The sequence below is a fragment of the Salmo trutta genome, chromosome 7 (assembly GCF_901001165.1).
Source record: "Salmo trutta chromosome 7, fSalTru1.1, whole genome shotgun sequence".
NCBI lineage: Eukaryota > Metazoa > Chordata > Actinopteri > Salmoniformes > Salmonidae > Salmo > Salmo trutta.
In genome coordinates this window covers 31236829-31256888 of record NC_042963.1, presented here as the reverse complement: position 1 = coordinate 31256888, position 20060 = coordinate 31236829, and the positions used below count along the sequence as shown (strand labels likewise).

At 41.8% G+C, this 20060-nt stretch overlaps 1 protein-coding gene across 5 annotated transcripts in view; it reads right to left on the bottom strand.

Annotated features, from left to right (window-relative positions):
• The window catches only part of klf8 (Kruppel like factor 8), a 95843-nt gene that overhangs the window by 29065 nt on the left and 46718 nt on the right, over positions 1-20060 (bottom strand). For 4 of the 5 annotated variants that reach the window (XM_029758567.1, XM_029758570.1, XM_029758566.1 and 1 more), the window contains one exon: positions 10403-10585. In XM_029758567.1, coding sequence (XP_029614427.1) covers positions 10403-10585 — 183 coding nt within the window. Of the gene's footprint in view, positions 1-10402; positions 10586-10956; positions 11133-20060 lie in introns of those variants that run through there. The other variant, XM_029758571.1, reaches the window with a different exon arrangement.

Sequence of the window (20060 nt, the reverse complement as noted above, 5' to 3'; positions counted from 1 at the left end):
AACACACAGCACTCTGCCGTCCACCCTAACTGCACCCTCTACACTGTATAAAACACCCACTCTGGTCTGACTGTACGTACCAACCAACCAACTGTTCCCTTCTCACAGACAACTTCAACAACCTTGTAAAGGATGCCTAAATTGTAACAAAGCAGCTGTACATTAACATGCTATACATGACGTCAGAGCTCAGGGTCTCCGCTTCACGACTCTGTATGAGTTTTGACTGACAGCCATTCTGAACTTGAGCACCAAGCGCGGCAAGAAGTTGCCCCCATCCCTACCGCTAATTGGAAAACTTTTGCACATTTGATGCTGTCTGAGTGGGGTAAATGCTGTAAATTAAGCGGCTCAATGTATTTAGAAAAATGTTGAGGATTATAACAACAATGTTGCACCTATTCCAGAATATTCTGTCTATGTTACTGAATGGATTCAGAGAATTTTCCAGAATATTCTGTCTATGTTACTGAATGGATCCAGAGTATTTTCCAGGATATTCCTACTATGTTACTGAATGGATCCAGAGTATTTTCCAGAATATTCTGTCTATGCTACTGAATGGATCCAGAGTATTTGCCAGAATATTCTGTCTATGCTACTGAATGGATCCAGAGTATTTTCCAGAATATTCTGTCTATGTTACTGAATGGATCCAGAGTATTTTCCAGAATATTCTTACTATTTTACTGAATGGATCCAGAGTGTTTTCCAGAATATTCTTACTATTTTACTGAATGGATCCAGAGTATTTTCAGATTTCGTCATCAACAAATACGGTGTAAAGTACAGTAAATATAAAATGCACATAAAATCAAGAGTGTAATGTTTGGATTCACTCATGTCAGGTAAACTTTTGTGTACTCACAATTTGTCTAATATTTTCCCAATAATGACAAACTGTTTCACTTTGAAAAGAACATTGATGACATCCGCTCCTCAATCACTCAGCCTATTGAGTCCACTGGTCCTACTCACACAGAACTACGGCTTTGAGCTATTTCTCCCCTCTCTGTTCAGATGACATCCGCTCCTCATTCACTCAGCCTATTGAGTCCACTGGTCCTACTCACACAGAACTACGGCTTTGACCTATTTCTCCCCTCTCTGTTCAGATGACATCCGCTCCTCATTCACTCAGCCTATTGAGTCCACTGGTCCTACTCACACAGAACTACGGCTTTGACCTATTTCTCCCCTCTCTTTTCAGATGAAATCCTGCGACTCGTGAGGTCCAGCCGTCCGACAACCTGCCCGCTCTACCCCTCCCCTTCTCCCTTTTCCAGACCATCTCTGGAGACCATCTCTGACCAATGGCTGCGTCCCCTGTGACATCAAAATGGCCCATGTCGCTCCCCTCCTTAACAAACCAACACTCTACTCCTCTGATGTCACAAAAACTACAGACTGGTATACCTACTTTCTTTTCTTTCCAAAATACTTGAGCATTCTGTCTCTGACCAACTAACTTGCTATCTCTCTCAGAATTATCTTCTTCACCCTAACCAGTCAGGCTTAAAGACTGGTCACTCAACTGAGACTGCTCTTCTCTGTGTCACGGAGGCTCTCCGCACTGCCAAAGCTGACTCTCTCTCCTCTGTTCTCATCCTCCTAGATCTATCCACTGCCTTCAACACTGTGAACCATCAGATCCTCCTCTCCACCCTCTCAGGGCTGGGCGTCTCAGGCTATGGATTGCATCATACATGGCAGGCCGATCCTACCAGCCAACATGGAGAGGATCTGTGTCTGCACCACATACTCTCACTACTGGTGTCCCCCAGGGCACGGAACGAGGCCCTCTCCTCTTCTCTCCCTATACACCAAGTCACTCAGCTCCATCATATCCTCACATGGTCTCTCTTATCATTGCTATGCGGATGACACTCAACTATTTTTCTCCTTTCCCCCTTCTGACATCCAGGTGGCGACATGCATCTCTGCGTGCCTGGCAGATATCTCAACTTGAATATCGGCCCACCACCTCAAGCTCAACCACGACAAGATGAAGCTGCTCTTCCTCTCGGGGAAGGCCTGTCCGCTCCATGACCTCTCCATCCTGGTTGACAACTCAACGGTGTCCCTTGGCGTGACCCTGGATAACACCCTGTCGTTCTCTGCAAACATCTGTCCCCCCCCCCCCCATCGTCCACCCTGTCATTCTCTGTTGTGAACCAAAACTCACACTTGACTCCCCCACCCTTACTAACTCTGACTTTGCTGGTAACTACTTTATTTATGACAATTTTTACTTACTGTGACGTGGTTGTCCGACCTAGCTATCTTAAGATACATGCACAGTAAGTCACACTGGATAAGAGCATCTGCTAAATGACAAAAAAAGTGTGTATATGTATGTACAGTGGGGGGAAAAAAAGTATTTGATCCCCTGCTGATTTTGTACATTAGAAATGATCAATCTATAATTTTAATAGTAGGTTTATTTGAACAGTGAGAGACAGAATAACAACAAAAAAATCCAGAAAAACACATGTCAAAAAAGTTATAAAATGATTTGCATTTTAATGAGAGAAATAAGTATTTGACCCCTCTGCAAAACATGACTTAGTACTTGGTGGCAAAACCCTTGTTGGCAATCACAGAGGTCAGACGTTTCTTGTAGTTGGCCACCAGGTTTGCACACATCTCAGGAGGGATTTTGTCCCACTCCTCTTTGCAGATCTTCTCCAAGTCATTAAGGTTTCGAGGCTGACGTTTGGCAACTCGAACCTTCAGCTCACTCCACAGATTTTCTATGGGATTAAGGTCTGGAGACTGGCTAGGCCACTCCAGGACCTTAATGTGCTTCTTCTTGAGCCACTCCTTTGTTGCGTTGGCCGTGTGTTTTGGGTCATTGTCATGCTGGAATACCCATCCACGACCCATTTTCAATGCCCTGGCTGAGGGAAGGAGGTTCTCACCCAAGATTTGACGGTACATGGCCCCATCCATCGTCCCTTTGATGCGGTGAAGTTGTCCTGTCCCCTTAGCAGAAAACCACCCCCAAAGCATAATGTTTCGACCTCCATGTTTGACGGTGGAGATGGTGTTCTTGGGGTCATAGGCAGCATTCCTCCTCCTCCAAACACGGCGAGTTGAGTTGATGTCAAAGAGCTCCATTTTGGTCTCATCTGACCACAACACTTTCATTAGTTGTCCTCTGAGTTATTCAGATGTTCATTGGCAAACTTCAGACGGGCATGTATATGCATCATTAAGCATGGGGACCTTGCGGGCGCTGCAGGATTTCAGTCCTTCATGGCGTAGTGTGTTACCAATTGTTTTCTTGGTGACTATGGTCCCAGCTGCCTTGAGATCATTGACAAGATCCTCCTGTGTAGTTCTGGGCTGATTCCTCACCGTTCTCATGATCATTGCAACTCCACGAGGTGAGATCTTGCGTGGTGCCCCAGGCCGAGGGATATTGACAGTTCTTTTGTGTTTCTTCCATTTGCGAATAATCGCACCAAATGTTGTCACCTTCTCACCAAGCTGCTTGGCGATGGTCTTGTAGCCCATTCCAGCCTTGTGTTGGTCTACAATCTTGTCCCTGACATCCTTGGAGAGCTCTTTGGTCTTGGCCATGGTGGAGAGTTTGGAATCTGATTGATTGATTGCTTCTGTGGACAGGTGTCTTTTTTACAGGTAACAAGCTGCGGTTAGGAGCACTCCCTTTAAGAGTGTACTCCTAATCTCAGCTCGTTACCTGTATAAAAGGCACCTGGGATCCAGAAATCTTTCTGATTGAGAGGGGGTCAAATACTTATTTCCATCATTAAAACGCAAATCAATTTATAACATCTCTGACATGCGTTTTTCTGGATATTTTTGTTGTTATTCTGTCTCTTACTGTTCAAATAAACCTACCATTAAAATGATAGACTGATCCTTTCTTTGTCAGTGGGCAAACGTACAAAATCAGCAGGGGATCAAATACTTTCCCCCCCACTGTATACACTACCGTTCAACAGTTTGGGGTCACTAAGAAATGTGTTAGCTAATCCAAGTTTATCATTTTAAAAGGCTAATTGATCATTAGAAAACCATTTTGCAATTATGTTAGCACAGCTGAAAACTGTTGTCTGATTAAAGAAGAAATAAAACTTGTAACTTGTGTAAGAAACATTTAAATTGAGCCCTATCCATATAGACCAATTCCAACAGACGCATGCAGGCACACACACACCCTAAGGTTAATACTTAAACATAGCCAGCAGACAACAACAACAACAAGAATGCCTCTCTGGCAGAGCTGACTGACATCAAACTGTGTCAGTCTTTCCAACCTAATTGTTCAAATATTGACAGTGTGTTTATACCCTAGTGCTGCGATACTCCCTCAGCCTATAGACCTTAGTAATAACCTTAAATTAGCCTCACTGTAATCTGTGCTTTAAAACAGGGTGGAACCCAATGTTGATTGTAGTTACAACAGCTTAAAACACAGAATCTAAGAGCATGACACGAACACATAAAATGGAGAGCCGTCAGTCTAACCCAAAGAAAACAAACATGTCAATGTAGTCTTGAATATTCTGACTGATTATTTCAAAAAATGCCACAACCCAACACGACACACACATACATACATAACCTAACGTGGAGTTACTGTTATTTCTGGTCCAGGAGGAGAAATAGCTGGCGCTGGCCAACGATGACATCATCACTCTGCACCATGACTGATTGTGGGTGAATAGGGATGGAGAATAGAGCTAGCTGCATCCTAGCAATACTACAGTAATGTGTGGTGAGTGTGTGTGTAAATGGAGTGGGGAGAGTGGGTGTGGTACACATCTTTGTGCATTAGCGCGCCAGTTAGCTGGAGGACAAGTCCCTGTGTGTGTGTGTGTGTGAGATTGAAATGAGACTGTGTATTGCTAGCAGGTAACATGTTATTTTTTGGTGTGCGTGTGTGTTTATCTGTGTGTGCGCGCATGCGTGTCAGTTTTACTGTGTGTATTTGTTTGTGCCTTTGGGTGTAGTAGTGGTGTGTTGTGGGGGATGGAGGGGTGAGTTGCAAGGGGGGGTGGCAGTGAAGGGGTGGAGGAGGGGTGTGTGTGCGAGGGGTGTGGGCAGGCAGGCTCCAACTCCCACCAGAGCCCCGTTGCCATGGCTACCAGAGAGCGGAAGCCTCCCTCGATATATCCTATTAGGGGCCTAGGCGAGACTCAAAAGAGCGAGAGAACTTCTGTGAGTCTAATGTTTACTGTTCATTTTTATTGTTTATTTCACTTTTGTTCATTATCTACTTCACTTGCTTTGGCAATGTTAACATGTTCCCCATGCCAATAAAGCCCGTGAATTGAAAAAAAACTGAGAGAAACTGATAGTGGTAACGGGGCGAGAGAGAAAGAGAGTGAGGGTGAGGAAGGGAGAGGTGGTAAGGGAGAGGAGTGACAAAGCAGGGTGTGAATGTACACTACCGTTCAAAAGTTTGGGGTCACTTAGAAATGTCCTTGTTTTTGAAAGAAAAGCACATTTTTTGTCCATTAAAATAACATCAAATTGAACAGAAATACAGTGTAGACATTGTTAATGTTGTACATGACTATTGTAGCTGGAAACGGCTGATTTTTAATAGAATATCTACATAGGCGTACAGAGGCCCATTATCAGCAACCATCACTCCTGTGTTCCAATGGCACGTTGTGTTAGCTAATCCAAGTTTATCATTTTAATAGGCTAATTGGTCATTAGAAAACCCTTTTACAATTATGTTAGCACAGCTGAAAACTGTTGTCCTGATTAAAGGAGCAATAATACTGGCCTTCTTTAGACTAGTTGAGTATCTGGAGCATCAGCATTTGTGGATTCGATTACAGGCTCAAAATAGCCAGAAACAAAGACCTTTCTTCTGTAACTCATCAGTCTATTTGTTTTCTGAGAAATGAAGGCTATTCCTTGCGAGAAATTGCCAAGAAACTGAAGATCTCGTACAACGCTGTGTACTACTCCCTTCACAGAACAGCGCAAACTGGCTCTAACCAGAATAGAAAGAGGAGTGGGAGGCCCCGGTGCACAACTGAGCAAGAGGACAAATACATTAGTGTCTAGTTTGAGAAACAGACGCCTCACAAGTCCTCAACTGGCAGCTTCATTAAATAGTACCCGCAAAACACCAGTCTCAACATCAACAGTGAAGAGGTGACTCCGGGATGCTGGCCTTCTAGGCAGAGTTGCAAACAAAAAGCCATATCTCATGATGGCCAATAAAAATAAAAGATTAAGATGGGCAAAAGAACACGGACACTGGACAGATGAAGATTGGAAAACAGTGTTATGGACAGCGAATCTTAATTTGAGGTGTTCGGATCACAAAGAACATTCGTGAGATGCAGAAAAAATGAAAATATGCTGGAGGAGTGCTTGACGCCATCTGTTAACCATGGTGGAGGCAATGTGATTGTCTGGGGGTGCTTTGGTGGTGGTAAAGTGGGAGATTTGTACAGGGTAAAAGGGATCTTGAAGAAGGAAGGCTATCACTCCATTTTGCAACGCCATGCCATACCCTGTGAACGGCGCTTAATTGGAGCCAGTTTCCTCCTACAACAGGACAATGACCCAAAGCACAGCTCCAAACTATGCAAGAACTATTTAGGGAAGAAGCAGTCAGCTGGTATTCTGTCTATAATGGAGTGGCCAGCACAGCCACCGGATATCAACCCTATTGAGCTGTTGTGGTCCATAAGAAGAGCCCATCAAGCCAATCCAACTTGTGGGAGGTGCTTCAGGAAGCATGGGGTGAAATCTCTTCAGATTACCTCAACAAATTGACAACTGGAATGCCAAAGGTCTGCAAGGCTGTAATTGCTGTAAATGGAGGATTCTTTGATGACAGCAAAGTTTGAAGGACACAATTATTTCAATTAAAAATCATTATTTATAACCTCGTCAACGTCTTGACTATATTTCCTATTCATTTTGCAACTAATTTCATGTTTGTTTTCATTAAAAACAAGGACATTTCTAAGTGACCCCAAACTTTTGAACAGTAGTGTGTGTACTGTACTTATGTGTCTCTCTCTTTTCCTCTCACTATGTCCATCTCTTACACCCTTTCCCTTTCTCTCAGTCTCTATCCATCTCCCAATTCCTTGTCTGGTAGGGTCCAGACCAGGGTCCTGTTTATTAGGCACAAAATGGGAGATTTTTTATTTTTTATTAACTTGAACAATAAAAACATGACCTTTTTCCTCAGTTTTCTACAGATATGTCATACTAAACAGTGCCCAGTAGAGCCCCTCAAAAGAGACCATGTAGCAGTTAGTCTGTCAGCTGTGTTTGGGAATGTAAGGCCTTAGCTGTGTCCTAAATTGCAGCCCATATCCATTTATAGTGCACTACTTGTGACCAGGCCTATAGGGCTCTGGTCAAAAGTCGAGCACTGTATAGGGAATACGGTGCCATTTGGGACGAACCCCTTATCTCTGGATAGGAAACCCACTATCCTGCTGTGTTCTTACTGGGCGGCTCCTTGAGGGGTGGTCAACACACACACACACACACACACACACACACACACACACACACACACACACACACACACACACACACACACACACACACACACACTAGGCCTAATGGAACTGTGACACACCCAGCCACCGCCCTATCTGCCCACTCCTCCTCTCTCTCTTTCCACCCCTTTCTTTCTCTCTCTCTCTCTCGCTCCCCTCTGAAAGCTCTCCCAGGTAACAACAAATGTTACCACAACTTTAGAGAAAGTTCTCTTAAGAGTCTCATTAAGTCATGAACTAACATTTTCATAGGAATGTGCAAGGAATGTTTCCAAGAGACCATTCCCTTAATGTCAAATAGAACTTACCCAGGTCGTGGTTACCATGTTTTCAGAATATAAGATAAATGTTCTTGACACGTTTCATAGGAACGTGGCAAACACATTCATGTGTCCAGTTTTCTGTTAGGAGAACATTCCATCAATGTCCTGCCCAACATAAAGAGAAAATGGTTGCCATGTTCTCAGAACATAAGATATTAAAGTGGAACTGACAGCGTTTTAGCAAAAGATGAAATCGTATTCAAATGTGTTCATATACACCCCCAGGAAGAATATGACACTTCATTTTCTGACAAGCAGCACTTAGATACGGTCATTTTCACACTTTCATCAATTCATACAATGTTTGGGAATGACGTAGACTAAGGCATTTGTGAAAGTTCTATAGCGATATAGAGTGGGAAAGCAGCCGTGCGATTGGACAATTAATAGACACTGCAGTAAATAAAACCAAATAAAAACATCTGTCTCGTCCAGGACCGGAGTCTAGGCAGACCGGTGCGCTATAGCCAATCAGAGCTACAGTAGCCCTTTATGCAAATAAGCCATCTGCCATCATTCACTTTGAACTGGACTGTGTGTTAACAGGCAGTAGGACCTGTCATCATTCACTATGAACTGGACTGTGTTTACAGGCAGTAGGGCCTGCCATCATTCACGATGAACTGGACTGTGTGTTAACAGGCAGTATTAACAGTGTGACTTTAGATCATTAGAACACATTTCCAAAAGCCACAAAATGTGAAAAACCCCTGAATGGATTTCTGCAAATATGTAAATACCATGGGATTCCTCGGACATTTGGGAACTTTACAGTACTATTGATCAAACAACCTCTCATGCACATCAACAAGATCAACAACTAATGCTAGCCAGAGTGAGATTAGATAAAATCTAACGAGGGAACATTAGATAAATCCTCTCAAACTTTTTCAGCTAGTTCGCCGTCAGTTTTGAACAAATTAATTTCTTCAAAAATGAAGGAGAAGCGAATGAGAGAGAGAGATAGCTATATTTTGTTGTATTTCTTTCTCACTTTCATTTACTCAGCTAGCAAATGCAGCTAGCTAGTTTAGCCTACTCAAACACCTGGCTCAAACAGAGAGGGATGCTATGTTAGCTAGCTGGCTATGGCTATCCAACACTGGAACTCTTCCAAGTCAAGGTAAGCTTTTGGTTGTATTAAATTATTGCCACTTGGGCCCGCCGATGTAACTGCTAAACTGCTTGCTGCTGACTGTACACTGTACTGCATGATTGTAGCAGGTTTACTAACACCTTATTTCTATTACCTATGTTGATTATGATGTTAATATGGTGACAATGATGTAGGCTGTGATGTAGGCTGTGTGTAGCGGTTAGCGGTTATGATAAGAAGGTTCGGCTTAGAAAGATTTTTTGGCCTGGTCAGACAGCTGATGTGTTGTGCATTGAAGTCCACAAGCGAAGGGAAAAGGTGAAAGGAGTAGAGCACGTAGATGTGAGAAGAAATTATACGCCCCCACAGTTTGGGAACCACTGGCATGTACTTATCGGGCCAGTATAGTTAGACCCTGTCCAGAAGAAAACCTAACCCATCCTCCCTAGGCACTTGATAGGTGGAAGCAATAGGGTGAATGCACTTCAAAGTAAATCTCAGCTCTGTTAAAAGTACACTCAAGAAAAACTTTAATTGATCATACTGATTTAGGAGTATCATTAAAACAGGTTAATATGCCCCACCAACATTAGACAACTACACTTAAAGCCCTTAAATTGATAAAATAGATAAATCAAATCAATGATGTGAGAATTGTGAAATGAACTAATAACTGACACAGACATGGTGGCGTAGCAGGAAGATCAGAATGCTGTGAACCAAGAGGTTGTGACGTCAAATCCCAGGTGAGGACATGTTGAATAATGATTACTGTATAAATTAACTAATAACTGACACAGACATGGTGGCGTAGCAGGAAGATCAGAATGCTGTGAGCCAAGAGGTTGTGTGTGAGTATCCCTTGCCAACAGACAAAAAGAGCTGTGAATGGATCAGTGGTTTGTTCACCAACCAGGGCCTTGATGGGCAACAGTAACAAGGCGTGATGTGTAATAAAAATAAAAAAATGGTGAGGGAGAATGTTTCTTTGGGACCATCAGGCGACATCCTGACAACTGATACATAGACATGTTCTAGCAACGTTCCCATCAAACATGTCTAGAACATTAATATCTTACATTCTGAGAACATGGCAACCGTGTTCTGTGAATGTTTGAATCAGTCCCTGATTAGAAGGAGAGGATGAAAACCAGAAGTGCTTTGGCCCTTCAGGACCGACATTGAACTGCCCTGCTCTACACCCTTCTCTCTCTAACGCTCTCTCTTTCCTTCCCAGCCAGTCATCTCCACCCACCATTTCTTCTGCCCTTTCTAACAATCTACAGACAGACCCAGACTCCATTTCCTTTAGCCCCTCTCTCTCTACAACCATCCATCCAGAACTCTTTCTCTTTCTCTCCAATTTAAGTAATCTATCCCCCTCTTCTTCACCACCCCACACTCCCCAAACCCTCCATCCACCCATCCCTCTACCCCACTCTTCCACCCCTCGTTCAATCTCTTACCGTGGACTCCACCTCCTGTGGTTCTGATTTGATGTGTACTGAGGGCATGTTTTCTTCTTCCTCCTGGGTCTGAGGCTCCGTCTTGGGTTCCTTCTTGGTCAACTTGGGCTGCTGGGGTTGGGACTCCTTCTTGGGTTGTGGTTGGGAGCTGGCACCACCGCTGGCCTTAGGACTCGACAGGCACTGCAGAGGAGAGGGAGAGAGAGGACTGTTAGCCAGCAGTAGTACATATGGAGAAGAGAACCTGGGAGAGAAGACATGTTAGACACATAATACATATAGATAACAGAGAGAGATACACACAGTTATCTGTACAGGGGTACAGTTAGACTACTGCTACCCTGGGAGAGAAGACATGTTAGCCAACTGCTACATACGCTGACATACAACAGACAGATGAGATAGAGGATGGGGGAGATAGAGGTGGAGAGGGAAAGACAACAGAACCATTAGAGGAGAGGTGAGAACAGGGGGAGTGGGGAGGAGAAGAGACAGGTAAGAAGAGGAAATGACAACCAGAGTAGTGCCGCCCACACAAATATACCCAGCATTACCTCTTCTCAAACTGTAGGCCTACTACTCAGAAACTGTACTATAGAGAAACAAAAATACTAATTTGGAGTAGAGAGAAATACAATAAAGAGTAGGCTTATGTGAGAGGAAAACAGAAGGAAATAGGGACATATACATAGCGAGAGAGAGAAAGCCTAATCCTAGCCCTGCCAGTAAGTTAATGAGAACGAAAGAGAAAGAGAGAAACAGGGAGGAGTAGCTCAACAAACATGTTCCCTCCCTCTCTCTTACTGGTAGGCAGTCACACCCTTCTCTAGAAGCAGAGGGGAGTGGAGAGACTCACTCTCTCAATCTCTTTCCATTTAAGTTTACATTGACAAAGCAAGTGAAATAGATAAAACAAAAGTGTAATAAACAATAAATATTACACTCACAAAAGCTCCAGAGGAATAAAGACATTTCAAATGTCCTATTATGGCTATATACAGTGTTGTTACAATTTGCAAATAGTTAAAGACAAAAGGGAAAATAAATAAACATAAATATGGGTTGTATTTACAATGGTGTTTGTTCTTCACTGGTTGACCTTTCCTTGTGGCAACAGGTCACACATCTTGCTGCTGTGATGGAACACTGTGGTATTTCACCCACTAGATATGGGAGTATATCAAAATTGGACTTGTTTTTGAATTCTTTGTGGGTCTATGTAATCGCGCTCTCACACGCACACACGCACACACACACAATTCCACGGTAACGCAATTACGCTTTGACTCAAGTTTTCACTTTAAAATGTATGCAAAACAAAAAAAATTGATTTCAAAGTTTAACAAACCATAAACCTCTATGCACAAGGACTACTATGAACAATTTACACAGAACATTTCACAAAAACATGTTTACTGGAAGAACTGCAGAAGTTCAGTAACAGAATTACAGTAAAATCTCCCTCAGCTATTTATGCGACCAAATCGTAAATATCAGCTACGAATTATGATTAAAAGATGTCTGCAGAAAGAATGGGGTGTCAGCTATGAAAAAATGTTGGTTATTGAACTACAGTAGGAGAAGTGGATTTACATCTGGTAACTGAATTACGGTAACGGAATCATAGGTCCTTGATCTGTACTATACAGAAATTCATAATTATGGTTATGAATATCATTCTCTTCATGGTGATGTACCTAGGTACTCAAAAGGTAGAAATATGCAATATCCTTATTTTGCATATTTATGTATTATTCTAATCACTGGCTATTATTGTAATGAGCTCGACCCCCAAACAAGAGCACATTTGGTTGGTCCGGACCAGATCAAATGTGAGAGGATCCTAGATGTCTATGTTTCCCAAGTTTGGACAGTACAGTACAGCACGGTAGAGCACAGGGTCCGGTTTCCTGATAGCGATGGAACTTAGCATCTTCCCATCAACGGCCAACATGCCAAGAAGATCATCAAGGACCCCCATCAAGGCCAAGTCACAATGAAGAGAGAACGGTTGCTACGTGCGTCATTGGAGCATCTCTCGGATCACCTTTCTCCATTCAAATCTTTCCTTAACGTTATAATTATTCAACAATACTGACCACGGATCAGCTCCAAGAGAGATATTACCACCCACAGCTGCAAATACTGAGGCGGCTTATTATAACTCTTACCCAATGAAAGAAAATGCATTAAATCACGATTTGGTACATCTTTGCCCACATGTTAGGCTACACATATATTGAGACAAATTACAGACAGTAGCCTACAACTAGCAAAATATAACTCAATTGATTGAATATGAAATGTCAATGTGATTGAAATAGGCCTATAGTCTACTGTATATATTTTAATGCAGTCATCTTGGATTTCATTTGAAGCATATTTCTATACGTCGCTTGTCTGTATCAATTGCAAAGACATTGGCAACTTGGTATTTGTACTGTAGTAAACTTTATTCTGCAGTTATCGGCAGTCAAACCATGTGATTCTTTGTTTAGAGGAGATCTTCTGTGTATAAAGTGATGCTGGAGGGCAAAAAAACATCTAACGACGCACTTCGCAGTTCTACGAGTGGTCTGAGGCAGGCGTTAGATTAACGGTAGAGTTCAGTACAGTAAACCCAGCAAGCACATAACGTTCTGAAAACCATATGTTTTCTTAGAGCTTGGTGAGAGAGTGATTGTCCTATGGTTATTTTGCATACAACCTTCCCACAACATTCTGGGAATGGTGCAGGAGAGTTGCTTGGCTTTGGGACACTCTCAGAACATTTAAGGAACGTGACAAAATAATGTTATTTTCTTGGTATTTCATTACTTTAACAGAACGTTTCCTAAAAGTTCAAACATGATAACATTTAATGACATTTTGTTTATGTTAATAGGAAGGTTTTCCAACTGGTTTGACATTGGGAATGTTCTCAAACTGTTTCTTAACGTTCTCTGAACTACATTCAGTACATCAGCAGTTTTCTGCAGGCTTCCTCACAGTTCTATGTATAGTCATTTTCTCAGAACATTAAGAAAACATATACATTCTGTTCTCAGCATCAACAAAACTCTCATTATCCTCTAAGTGTGTTTAGGTGTGTTGATCTTAATGAGTGCTTGTTTCCTTAAAAATGGGGTCTGTTTTAACAGACAAAAATGAACAGCTTCGTATGAGTAAAAAAAAACATATCATGACAGCTCCATCCTGGTGGCGCAGTGGACTAATTCCATGGCTACATAACAAAAGATAATAGGTTTGAATCTCATTGACACTGTGCCACAATAAAAAATAAATGTGTTTGCATGATTAATGCCTAAATAAAAATGAATTTCCATGTGTCCCATCTGTGCTTGGAGTTCAAAGCAGTTAACCTAAGCTAGCAGTGTTATTAAAAGTCGTAATGAAACATTCTGTGAAAGTTTTAAGGAACATATTAAAAACACTCAAAATAACCATTTCCATTCACAGAACATTAATAAAACTTCACAGGAAAACTTTCAGGGAACCATAGTAAAACGTTCTAAGAACCTCACTGGAAACTAAAAATTGACGTTCCTAGAACAGGTGAAATTTCCACTTCCGTTCTCAGAACGTTTAAAAAACGTTCAGCTTTACCGATCCAGTTTTACTAGCTTTGTTAACAGAACCAATGGGAAACCAAAAACGCCCATTACCGTTCAAAAGTTTGGGGTCACTTACACATTTCTTTGTTTTTGAAAGAAAAAAAACAAACATTTTTTGACCATTAACATAACATCAAATTGATCAGAAATACAGTGTAGACATTGGTAATGTTGTAAATGACTATTGTAGCTGGAAACGGCTGATTTCTTATGGAATATTTACTTAGGCGTACAGAGGCCCATTAACAGCAACCATCACTCCTGTGTTCCAATGGCGCGTTGTGTTAGCTAATCCAAGTTTATAATTTTAAAAAGCTAATTGACCATTAGAAAACCCTTTTACAATTATGTTAGCAAAGCTGAAAACTGTTGTCCTGATTAAAGAAGCAATAAAACTGGCCTTCTTTAGACTAGTTGAGTATCTGGAGCATTAGCATTTGTGGGTTCGATTGCAGGCTCAAAATGGCCAGAAATAAAGAACTTTATTCTGAAACTCGTCAGTCTATTCTTGTTCTGAGAAATTAAGGCTATTCCTTGCGAAAAATTGCAAAGAAACTGAAGATCTGGTACAACGCTGTGTACTACTCCCTTCACAGAACAGCGCAAACTGGCTCTAACCAGAATAGAAAGAGGAGTGGGAGGCCCCGGTGCACAACTGAGCAAGAGGACAAATACATTAGAGTGTCTAGTTTGAGAAACAGACGCCTCACAAGTCCTCAACTGGCAGCTTCATTAAATAGTACCCGCAAAATACCAGTCTCAACATCAACAGTGAAGAAACGACTCCGGGATGCTGGCCTTCTAGGCAGAGTTGCAAACAAAAAGCCATATCTCAGACTGGCCAATAAAAATAAAATATTAAGATGGGCAAAAGAACACGGACACTGGACAGATGAAGATTGGAAAACAGTGTTATGGACAGCGAATCTAAATTTGAGGTGTTCGGATCACAAAGAACCTTCGTGAGACGCAGAAAAAATGAAAAGATGCTGGAGGAGTGCTTGACGCCATCTGTTAACCATGGTGGAGGCAATGTGATTGTCTGGGGGTGCTTTGGTGGTGGTAAAGTGGGAGATTTGTACAGGGTACAAGGGATCTTGAATAAGGAAGGCTATCACTCCATTTTGCAACGCCATGCCATACCCTGTGGACAGCGCTTAATTGAAGCCAATTTCCTGCTACAACAGGACAATGACCCAAAGCACAGCTCCAAACTATGCAAGAACTATTTAGGGAAGAAGCAGTCAGCTGGTATTTTGTCTATAATGGAGTGCATTAAAGCTTGGACTGAGAGACTGATAAACAGCTTCCATCTCCAGGCCATCAGACAGTTAAACAGTCACCACTAGCCAGCCACCGCCCAGTACCCTAAACCTTAGTCACTGTTACTAGCCGGCTGCCACCTGCTTTGTCCTATGTACATAAAGTATTTCAACAATGGTTACTTTAATAATGTTTACATACCATTTACCCACTTTATATGTATATACTGTATTCTAGTCATGGCTCATCCTATATAGCTACTGCTGTACACACCTTTTCTATTCATATACTGTTCATACCATTATATATACACAGTATTAATACAACGGGTGGGTCTAATCCTGAACGCATTCCAGCCGGTGTCTATTCCACAGGTTAAGCTAAATCTATGACCTTAAAATGCCTATTTACTCTGTTCAGTCTGACTGAGTAATCCACTATCTGACTAACATTTAGTTTTCAACAGCGGAGATGTGTATAAACCTTGCTGTTTGTCTATCTGACATTTGCAACATTGTTTCAATATTCAAATTCAATCTCCAACTGTTACATAGTAATGAATGTGTCGTGAGTCAGGACGAGAGAGCGTTTCTCAGCCAGTCGAAATCATGAATCAGCTGGCATCATTTTTATTGATATATACAAAGAAATGCCAATTGAAAAAAGGTAAACGAAACGAAGTGCAGCTAGTTTGCAGTCTTTCCAGCTTCAGTTTGAAGTGATTGTGTTAGCTGTGTTGTTGGCTAGCTCCTCTGAACAACAGTGTCCTAACGAGAGAGCACATTTTCTATGCCAGGCTAAATTATGCCTCATTAGCTCACTGTTATGGATGTATCCAAATAAATGTCACTCGAAAACAGCTTAAACAAATGGGGCTACTTTACTGTTATTCTGTCTGCACTGTGTGACGTGACTAAGTTAACCGTAGTTGGCTAACTAGCAAGCAAGAGATTAGAACGTTCCCAGCTAGTATGGTAATGGAACATTTAGAACAAACAACTGGGTCGCGTTCATAGATCCAGTCGTTCAGTCTTTTTGTTCTGTGTCGCATCTCTGGCAACCAAACCAATAGAACTAACGACCAGCCGGCTTGGGTACCAACCCTAGATTTGTTTCGGGACTATATTTTGTGGAAGGATGAAATAGTATGAATAAATCCATCAAAACAAAGTTCATGAATATATGTAAATATATATATTTATTTACATGTTGGTAACCCATTGTACAAAAGTGATAATGCCATCGAAGCCGGTATTTGACTTTGTCTCGGGCCTAACAACACCCGTGCCAATATATCCTCCAAACACCGGTTTCTCTGGCATTATCCCTTAAATAATACGCACATAATCAATTATAATTTTTTATATTGCTTGTTCTGATATTTATTAATTTCTTTATTTTTACTTTTGCATCATGTATGTATTGTTTTGTATTGCTAGGTATTATTAATGCAGTGTTGGAGCTAGAAACAAACATTTCAGTGCACCTGCGATAACATCTGGAAATCTGTGTATGTGTGAAGACCCTCTTAGCTTTCATTGGACAACCAATTATGCTTAGTTTCAGGAAACTAGGCATATGTTGTGGGTCACTACTTCACAGGAGAGCTGTTTGAACATATAAAAATGTTTTTTTTTTTATCAAAATGCTTTTTTGGGCAGAAATGCCTTCTTGAACATATGAAGTTTCATGTGCCTTAATAACAAACTTGTATGCCATCTGTAAATACAAATAAATTGTTAAATTACGAGCCTAGTTGGCTTAGCCACAGAAAAAGTCAGCAACCTTCCCGCTAGCCATGATTGGCTGAGATAATGAGTGGGCTGGACATGCCGAGAGATGAGTTTGGATTGGTCTGCCATATTTATTTTTATTTCACCTTTATTTAACCAGGTAGGCAAGTTGAGAACAAGTTCTCATTTACAATTGCGACCTGGCCAAGATAAAGCAAAGCAGTTCGACAACATACAACAACACAGAGTTACACATGTTTTACTCCAAACATACAGTCAATAATACAGTAGAAAAATAAGTCTATATACAATGTGAGCAAATGAGGTGAAATAAGGGAGGTAAAGGCAAAAAAGGCCATGGTGGCAAAGTAAATACAATATAGCAAGTGGAATGGTAGATTTGCAGTAGAAGGAATACCTGGGATAGGATAAAGTAATCCTTCGTCGCAGTGGTGGGTAGTATATGGGGCTTTGGTGACAAAACGGATGGCACTGTGATAGACTGCATCCAGTTTGTTGAGTAGGGTATTGGAGGCTATTTTGTAAATGACATCGCCGAAGTCGAGGATCGGTAGGATGGTCAGTTTTACGAGGGTATGTTTGGCAGCATGAGCGAAGGATCCTTTGTTGCGAAATAGGAAGCCAATTCTAGATTTAACTTTGGATTGGAGATGTTTGATGTGAGTCTAGAAGGAGAGTTTACAGTCTAACCAGACACCTAGGTATTTGTAGTTGTCCACAAATTCTAAGTCAGAACCGTCCAGAGTAGTGATGCTGGACAGGCGGGCAGGTGCAGGCAGCGATCGGTTGAAGAGCATGCATTTAGTTTTACTTGTATTTAAGAGCAGTTGGAGGCCACGGAAGGAGAGTTGTATGGCATTGAAGCTCGTCTGGAGGGTTGTTAACACAGTGTCCAAAGAAGGGCTAGAAGTATACAGAATGGTGTCGTCTGCGTAGAGGTGGATCAGAGACTCACCAGCAGCAAGAGCGACATCATTGATGTATACAGAGAAGAGAGTTGGCCCGAGAACTGAACCCTGTGGCACCCCCATAGAGACTGCCAGAGGTCCGGACAACAGGCCCTCCGATTTGACACACTGAACTCTATCAGAGAAGTAGTTGGTGAACCAGGCGATGCAATCACTTGAGAAACCAAGGCTATAGAGTCTGCCGATGAGGATGTGGTGATTGACAGAGTCGAAAGCTTTGGCCAGGTCATATAGCACGCAGTCTATTTGAGCTGGTCAGTATGTCTAGGTAATCCTGTCTAACGCAGCTTTTTTTTATGTATCGTGTAGTAAAACGGCATAAGCCTAATGTCAAGATAAAGTGTACTGTTAGCTGGCTGGCTCGCCAGCCAACGATATGTGTATGCTCTCCACTTTCTGGAGGACCGAGTTTTGAAATCAGTGGAATTAGAGTATGATAGCTAAGGAGATGGAGAAAACACCTGTCTCAGGATTATATCTTCAAACTAACGGCAACCATGACATTTGACAGGAGACGCGTCCATCCATGATGTATACGGGTAAGATAGTCTAGCTAGCTACATTTTCAGATATTACACGTTTCCAATTTTGACAGAAAGTGGTTTCATTTCAAGTTAAAGTGTACTGTTAGCTAACTAACGTTAGCTGGCTGGCTTGCTAGCTAGCTAACGTTAAGTGCATGATCTTATTATTCGTATCTCATAGCCATTTGCTTGACTAGTTATAGCCTAATGTTAACTAGCTAACATTGAACCTGGTTGGTTAACTACCTGCAGATTCATGCAGGGTAGTAACGTCATGAGTTGGGATTATGGTTCATTGTTTTAACAATAGATGCTCGGAGTGTGCCAGAGCGCAGAATAACTGATGAATTTACGATTGCTCAACACCGGTTGAAATTATCCCGATGTCAGTAAACATCGGCTAAAAAGCATAATTAAATTGTTGCCAGTAGCACAATTACAGTCACCCTGCTCTGCTAGGGTGAGTAAAATGGTCAGAGTGGGGTGTTCTCTCATTGTGTCTAGAAGTAGGTAGCCAATGTTAGCCAGTTAGCTTGGGTGTTTGACTGTAGTTGTGAGGTCAGAACGTTAGAGTCAACCCTACTCATCGGTCAGAGCGTCCAGTACGTGCTCTGAACGCTCCGAGAGCGAAATGCTCTGAATTTACAAATGGACAATCTGACATTACAGTTGCAGTTATCAAAGCTCTGGATAACATAACAACCTAACCAGCTCTGCTAGGGAGAGTAATGTTCAGTGAACTGTTCTCTCATTTGTGTCTGGAAGTAGCTAGCAAGTTAGCTTACCTACTTTGAATCTGTGTATAGTTAAGGTCTTTACTTGGGTCCTTGCCAGATGTTGTTAATACAGAACGCTCGGAACAACCCTTAAAGAGATGGGTGGGGCTAAAACATAAGAGGGTGTGAACGATGCTGAATGGGTGTAGACAAAGGAGAGCTCTCCAGTGGTAGTACCAAAACATTCAAAGGCCATTTTCTCAAAAATGAGGTTACAAGTTAATCAACTTTCAAAGCACAATTACGTTCCCATTGTTCCTCAAATGCAGTGTACGATATACCATTTTGTATCTCTGATCCTCTACATTTATCCAATGTAAAAAACACAATTTGAAATTTTGCCACATAAGACCGATTTGGTCGGTCGGTCCCAATTTGACATGCTCCTATGAACTTCACATGTTGGTGCTCATGGGTGCTTTTAGATGGAAATGCCTCTTACTGTTCGTTCTGTAACAAAATGGACTCTTAGCTTTAATTTGACATGCTCCTATGAACTTCACATGTTGGTGCTCATGGGTCCTTTTAGATGGAAATGCCACAGCCCCCTTATCAGAATGCCAGAATACAGCTTAGCAGAGAGCGAGAGAGAACTTTTGAAACTTTTGTGAGTGTAATCTTTACTGTTAATTTCTGATTGGGATAAGTAATAAAGTGACATAAACTATGTAAACATATGTTTCCCATCCCAATAAAGCCCTTTGAATTCAATTTAATTGGAGAGAGAGAGAGCGAGCGAGAGAGAGAGAAGGGATAGAC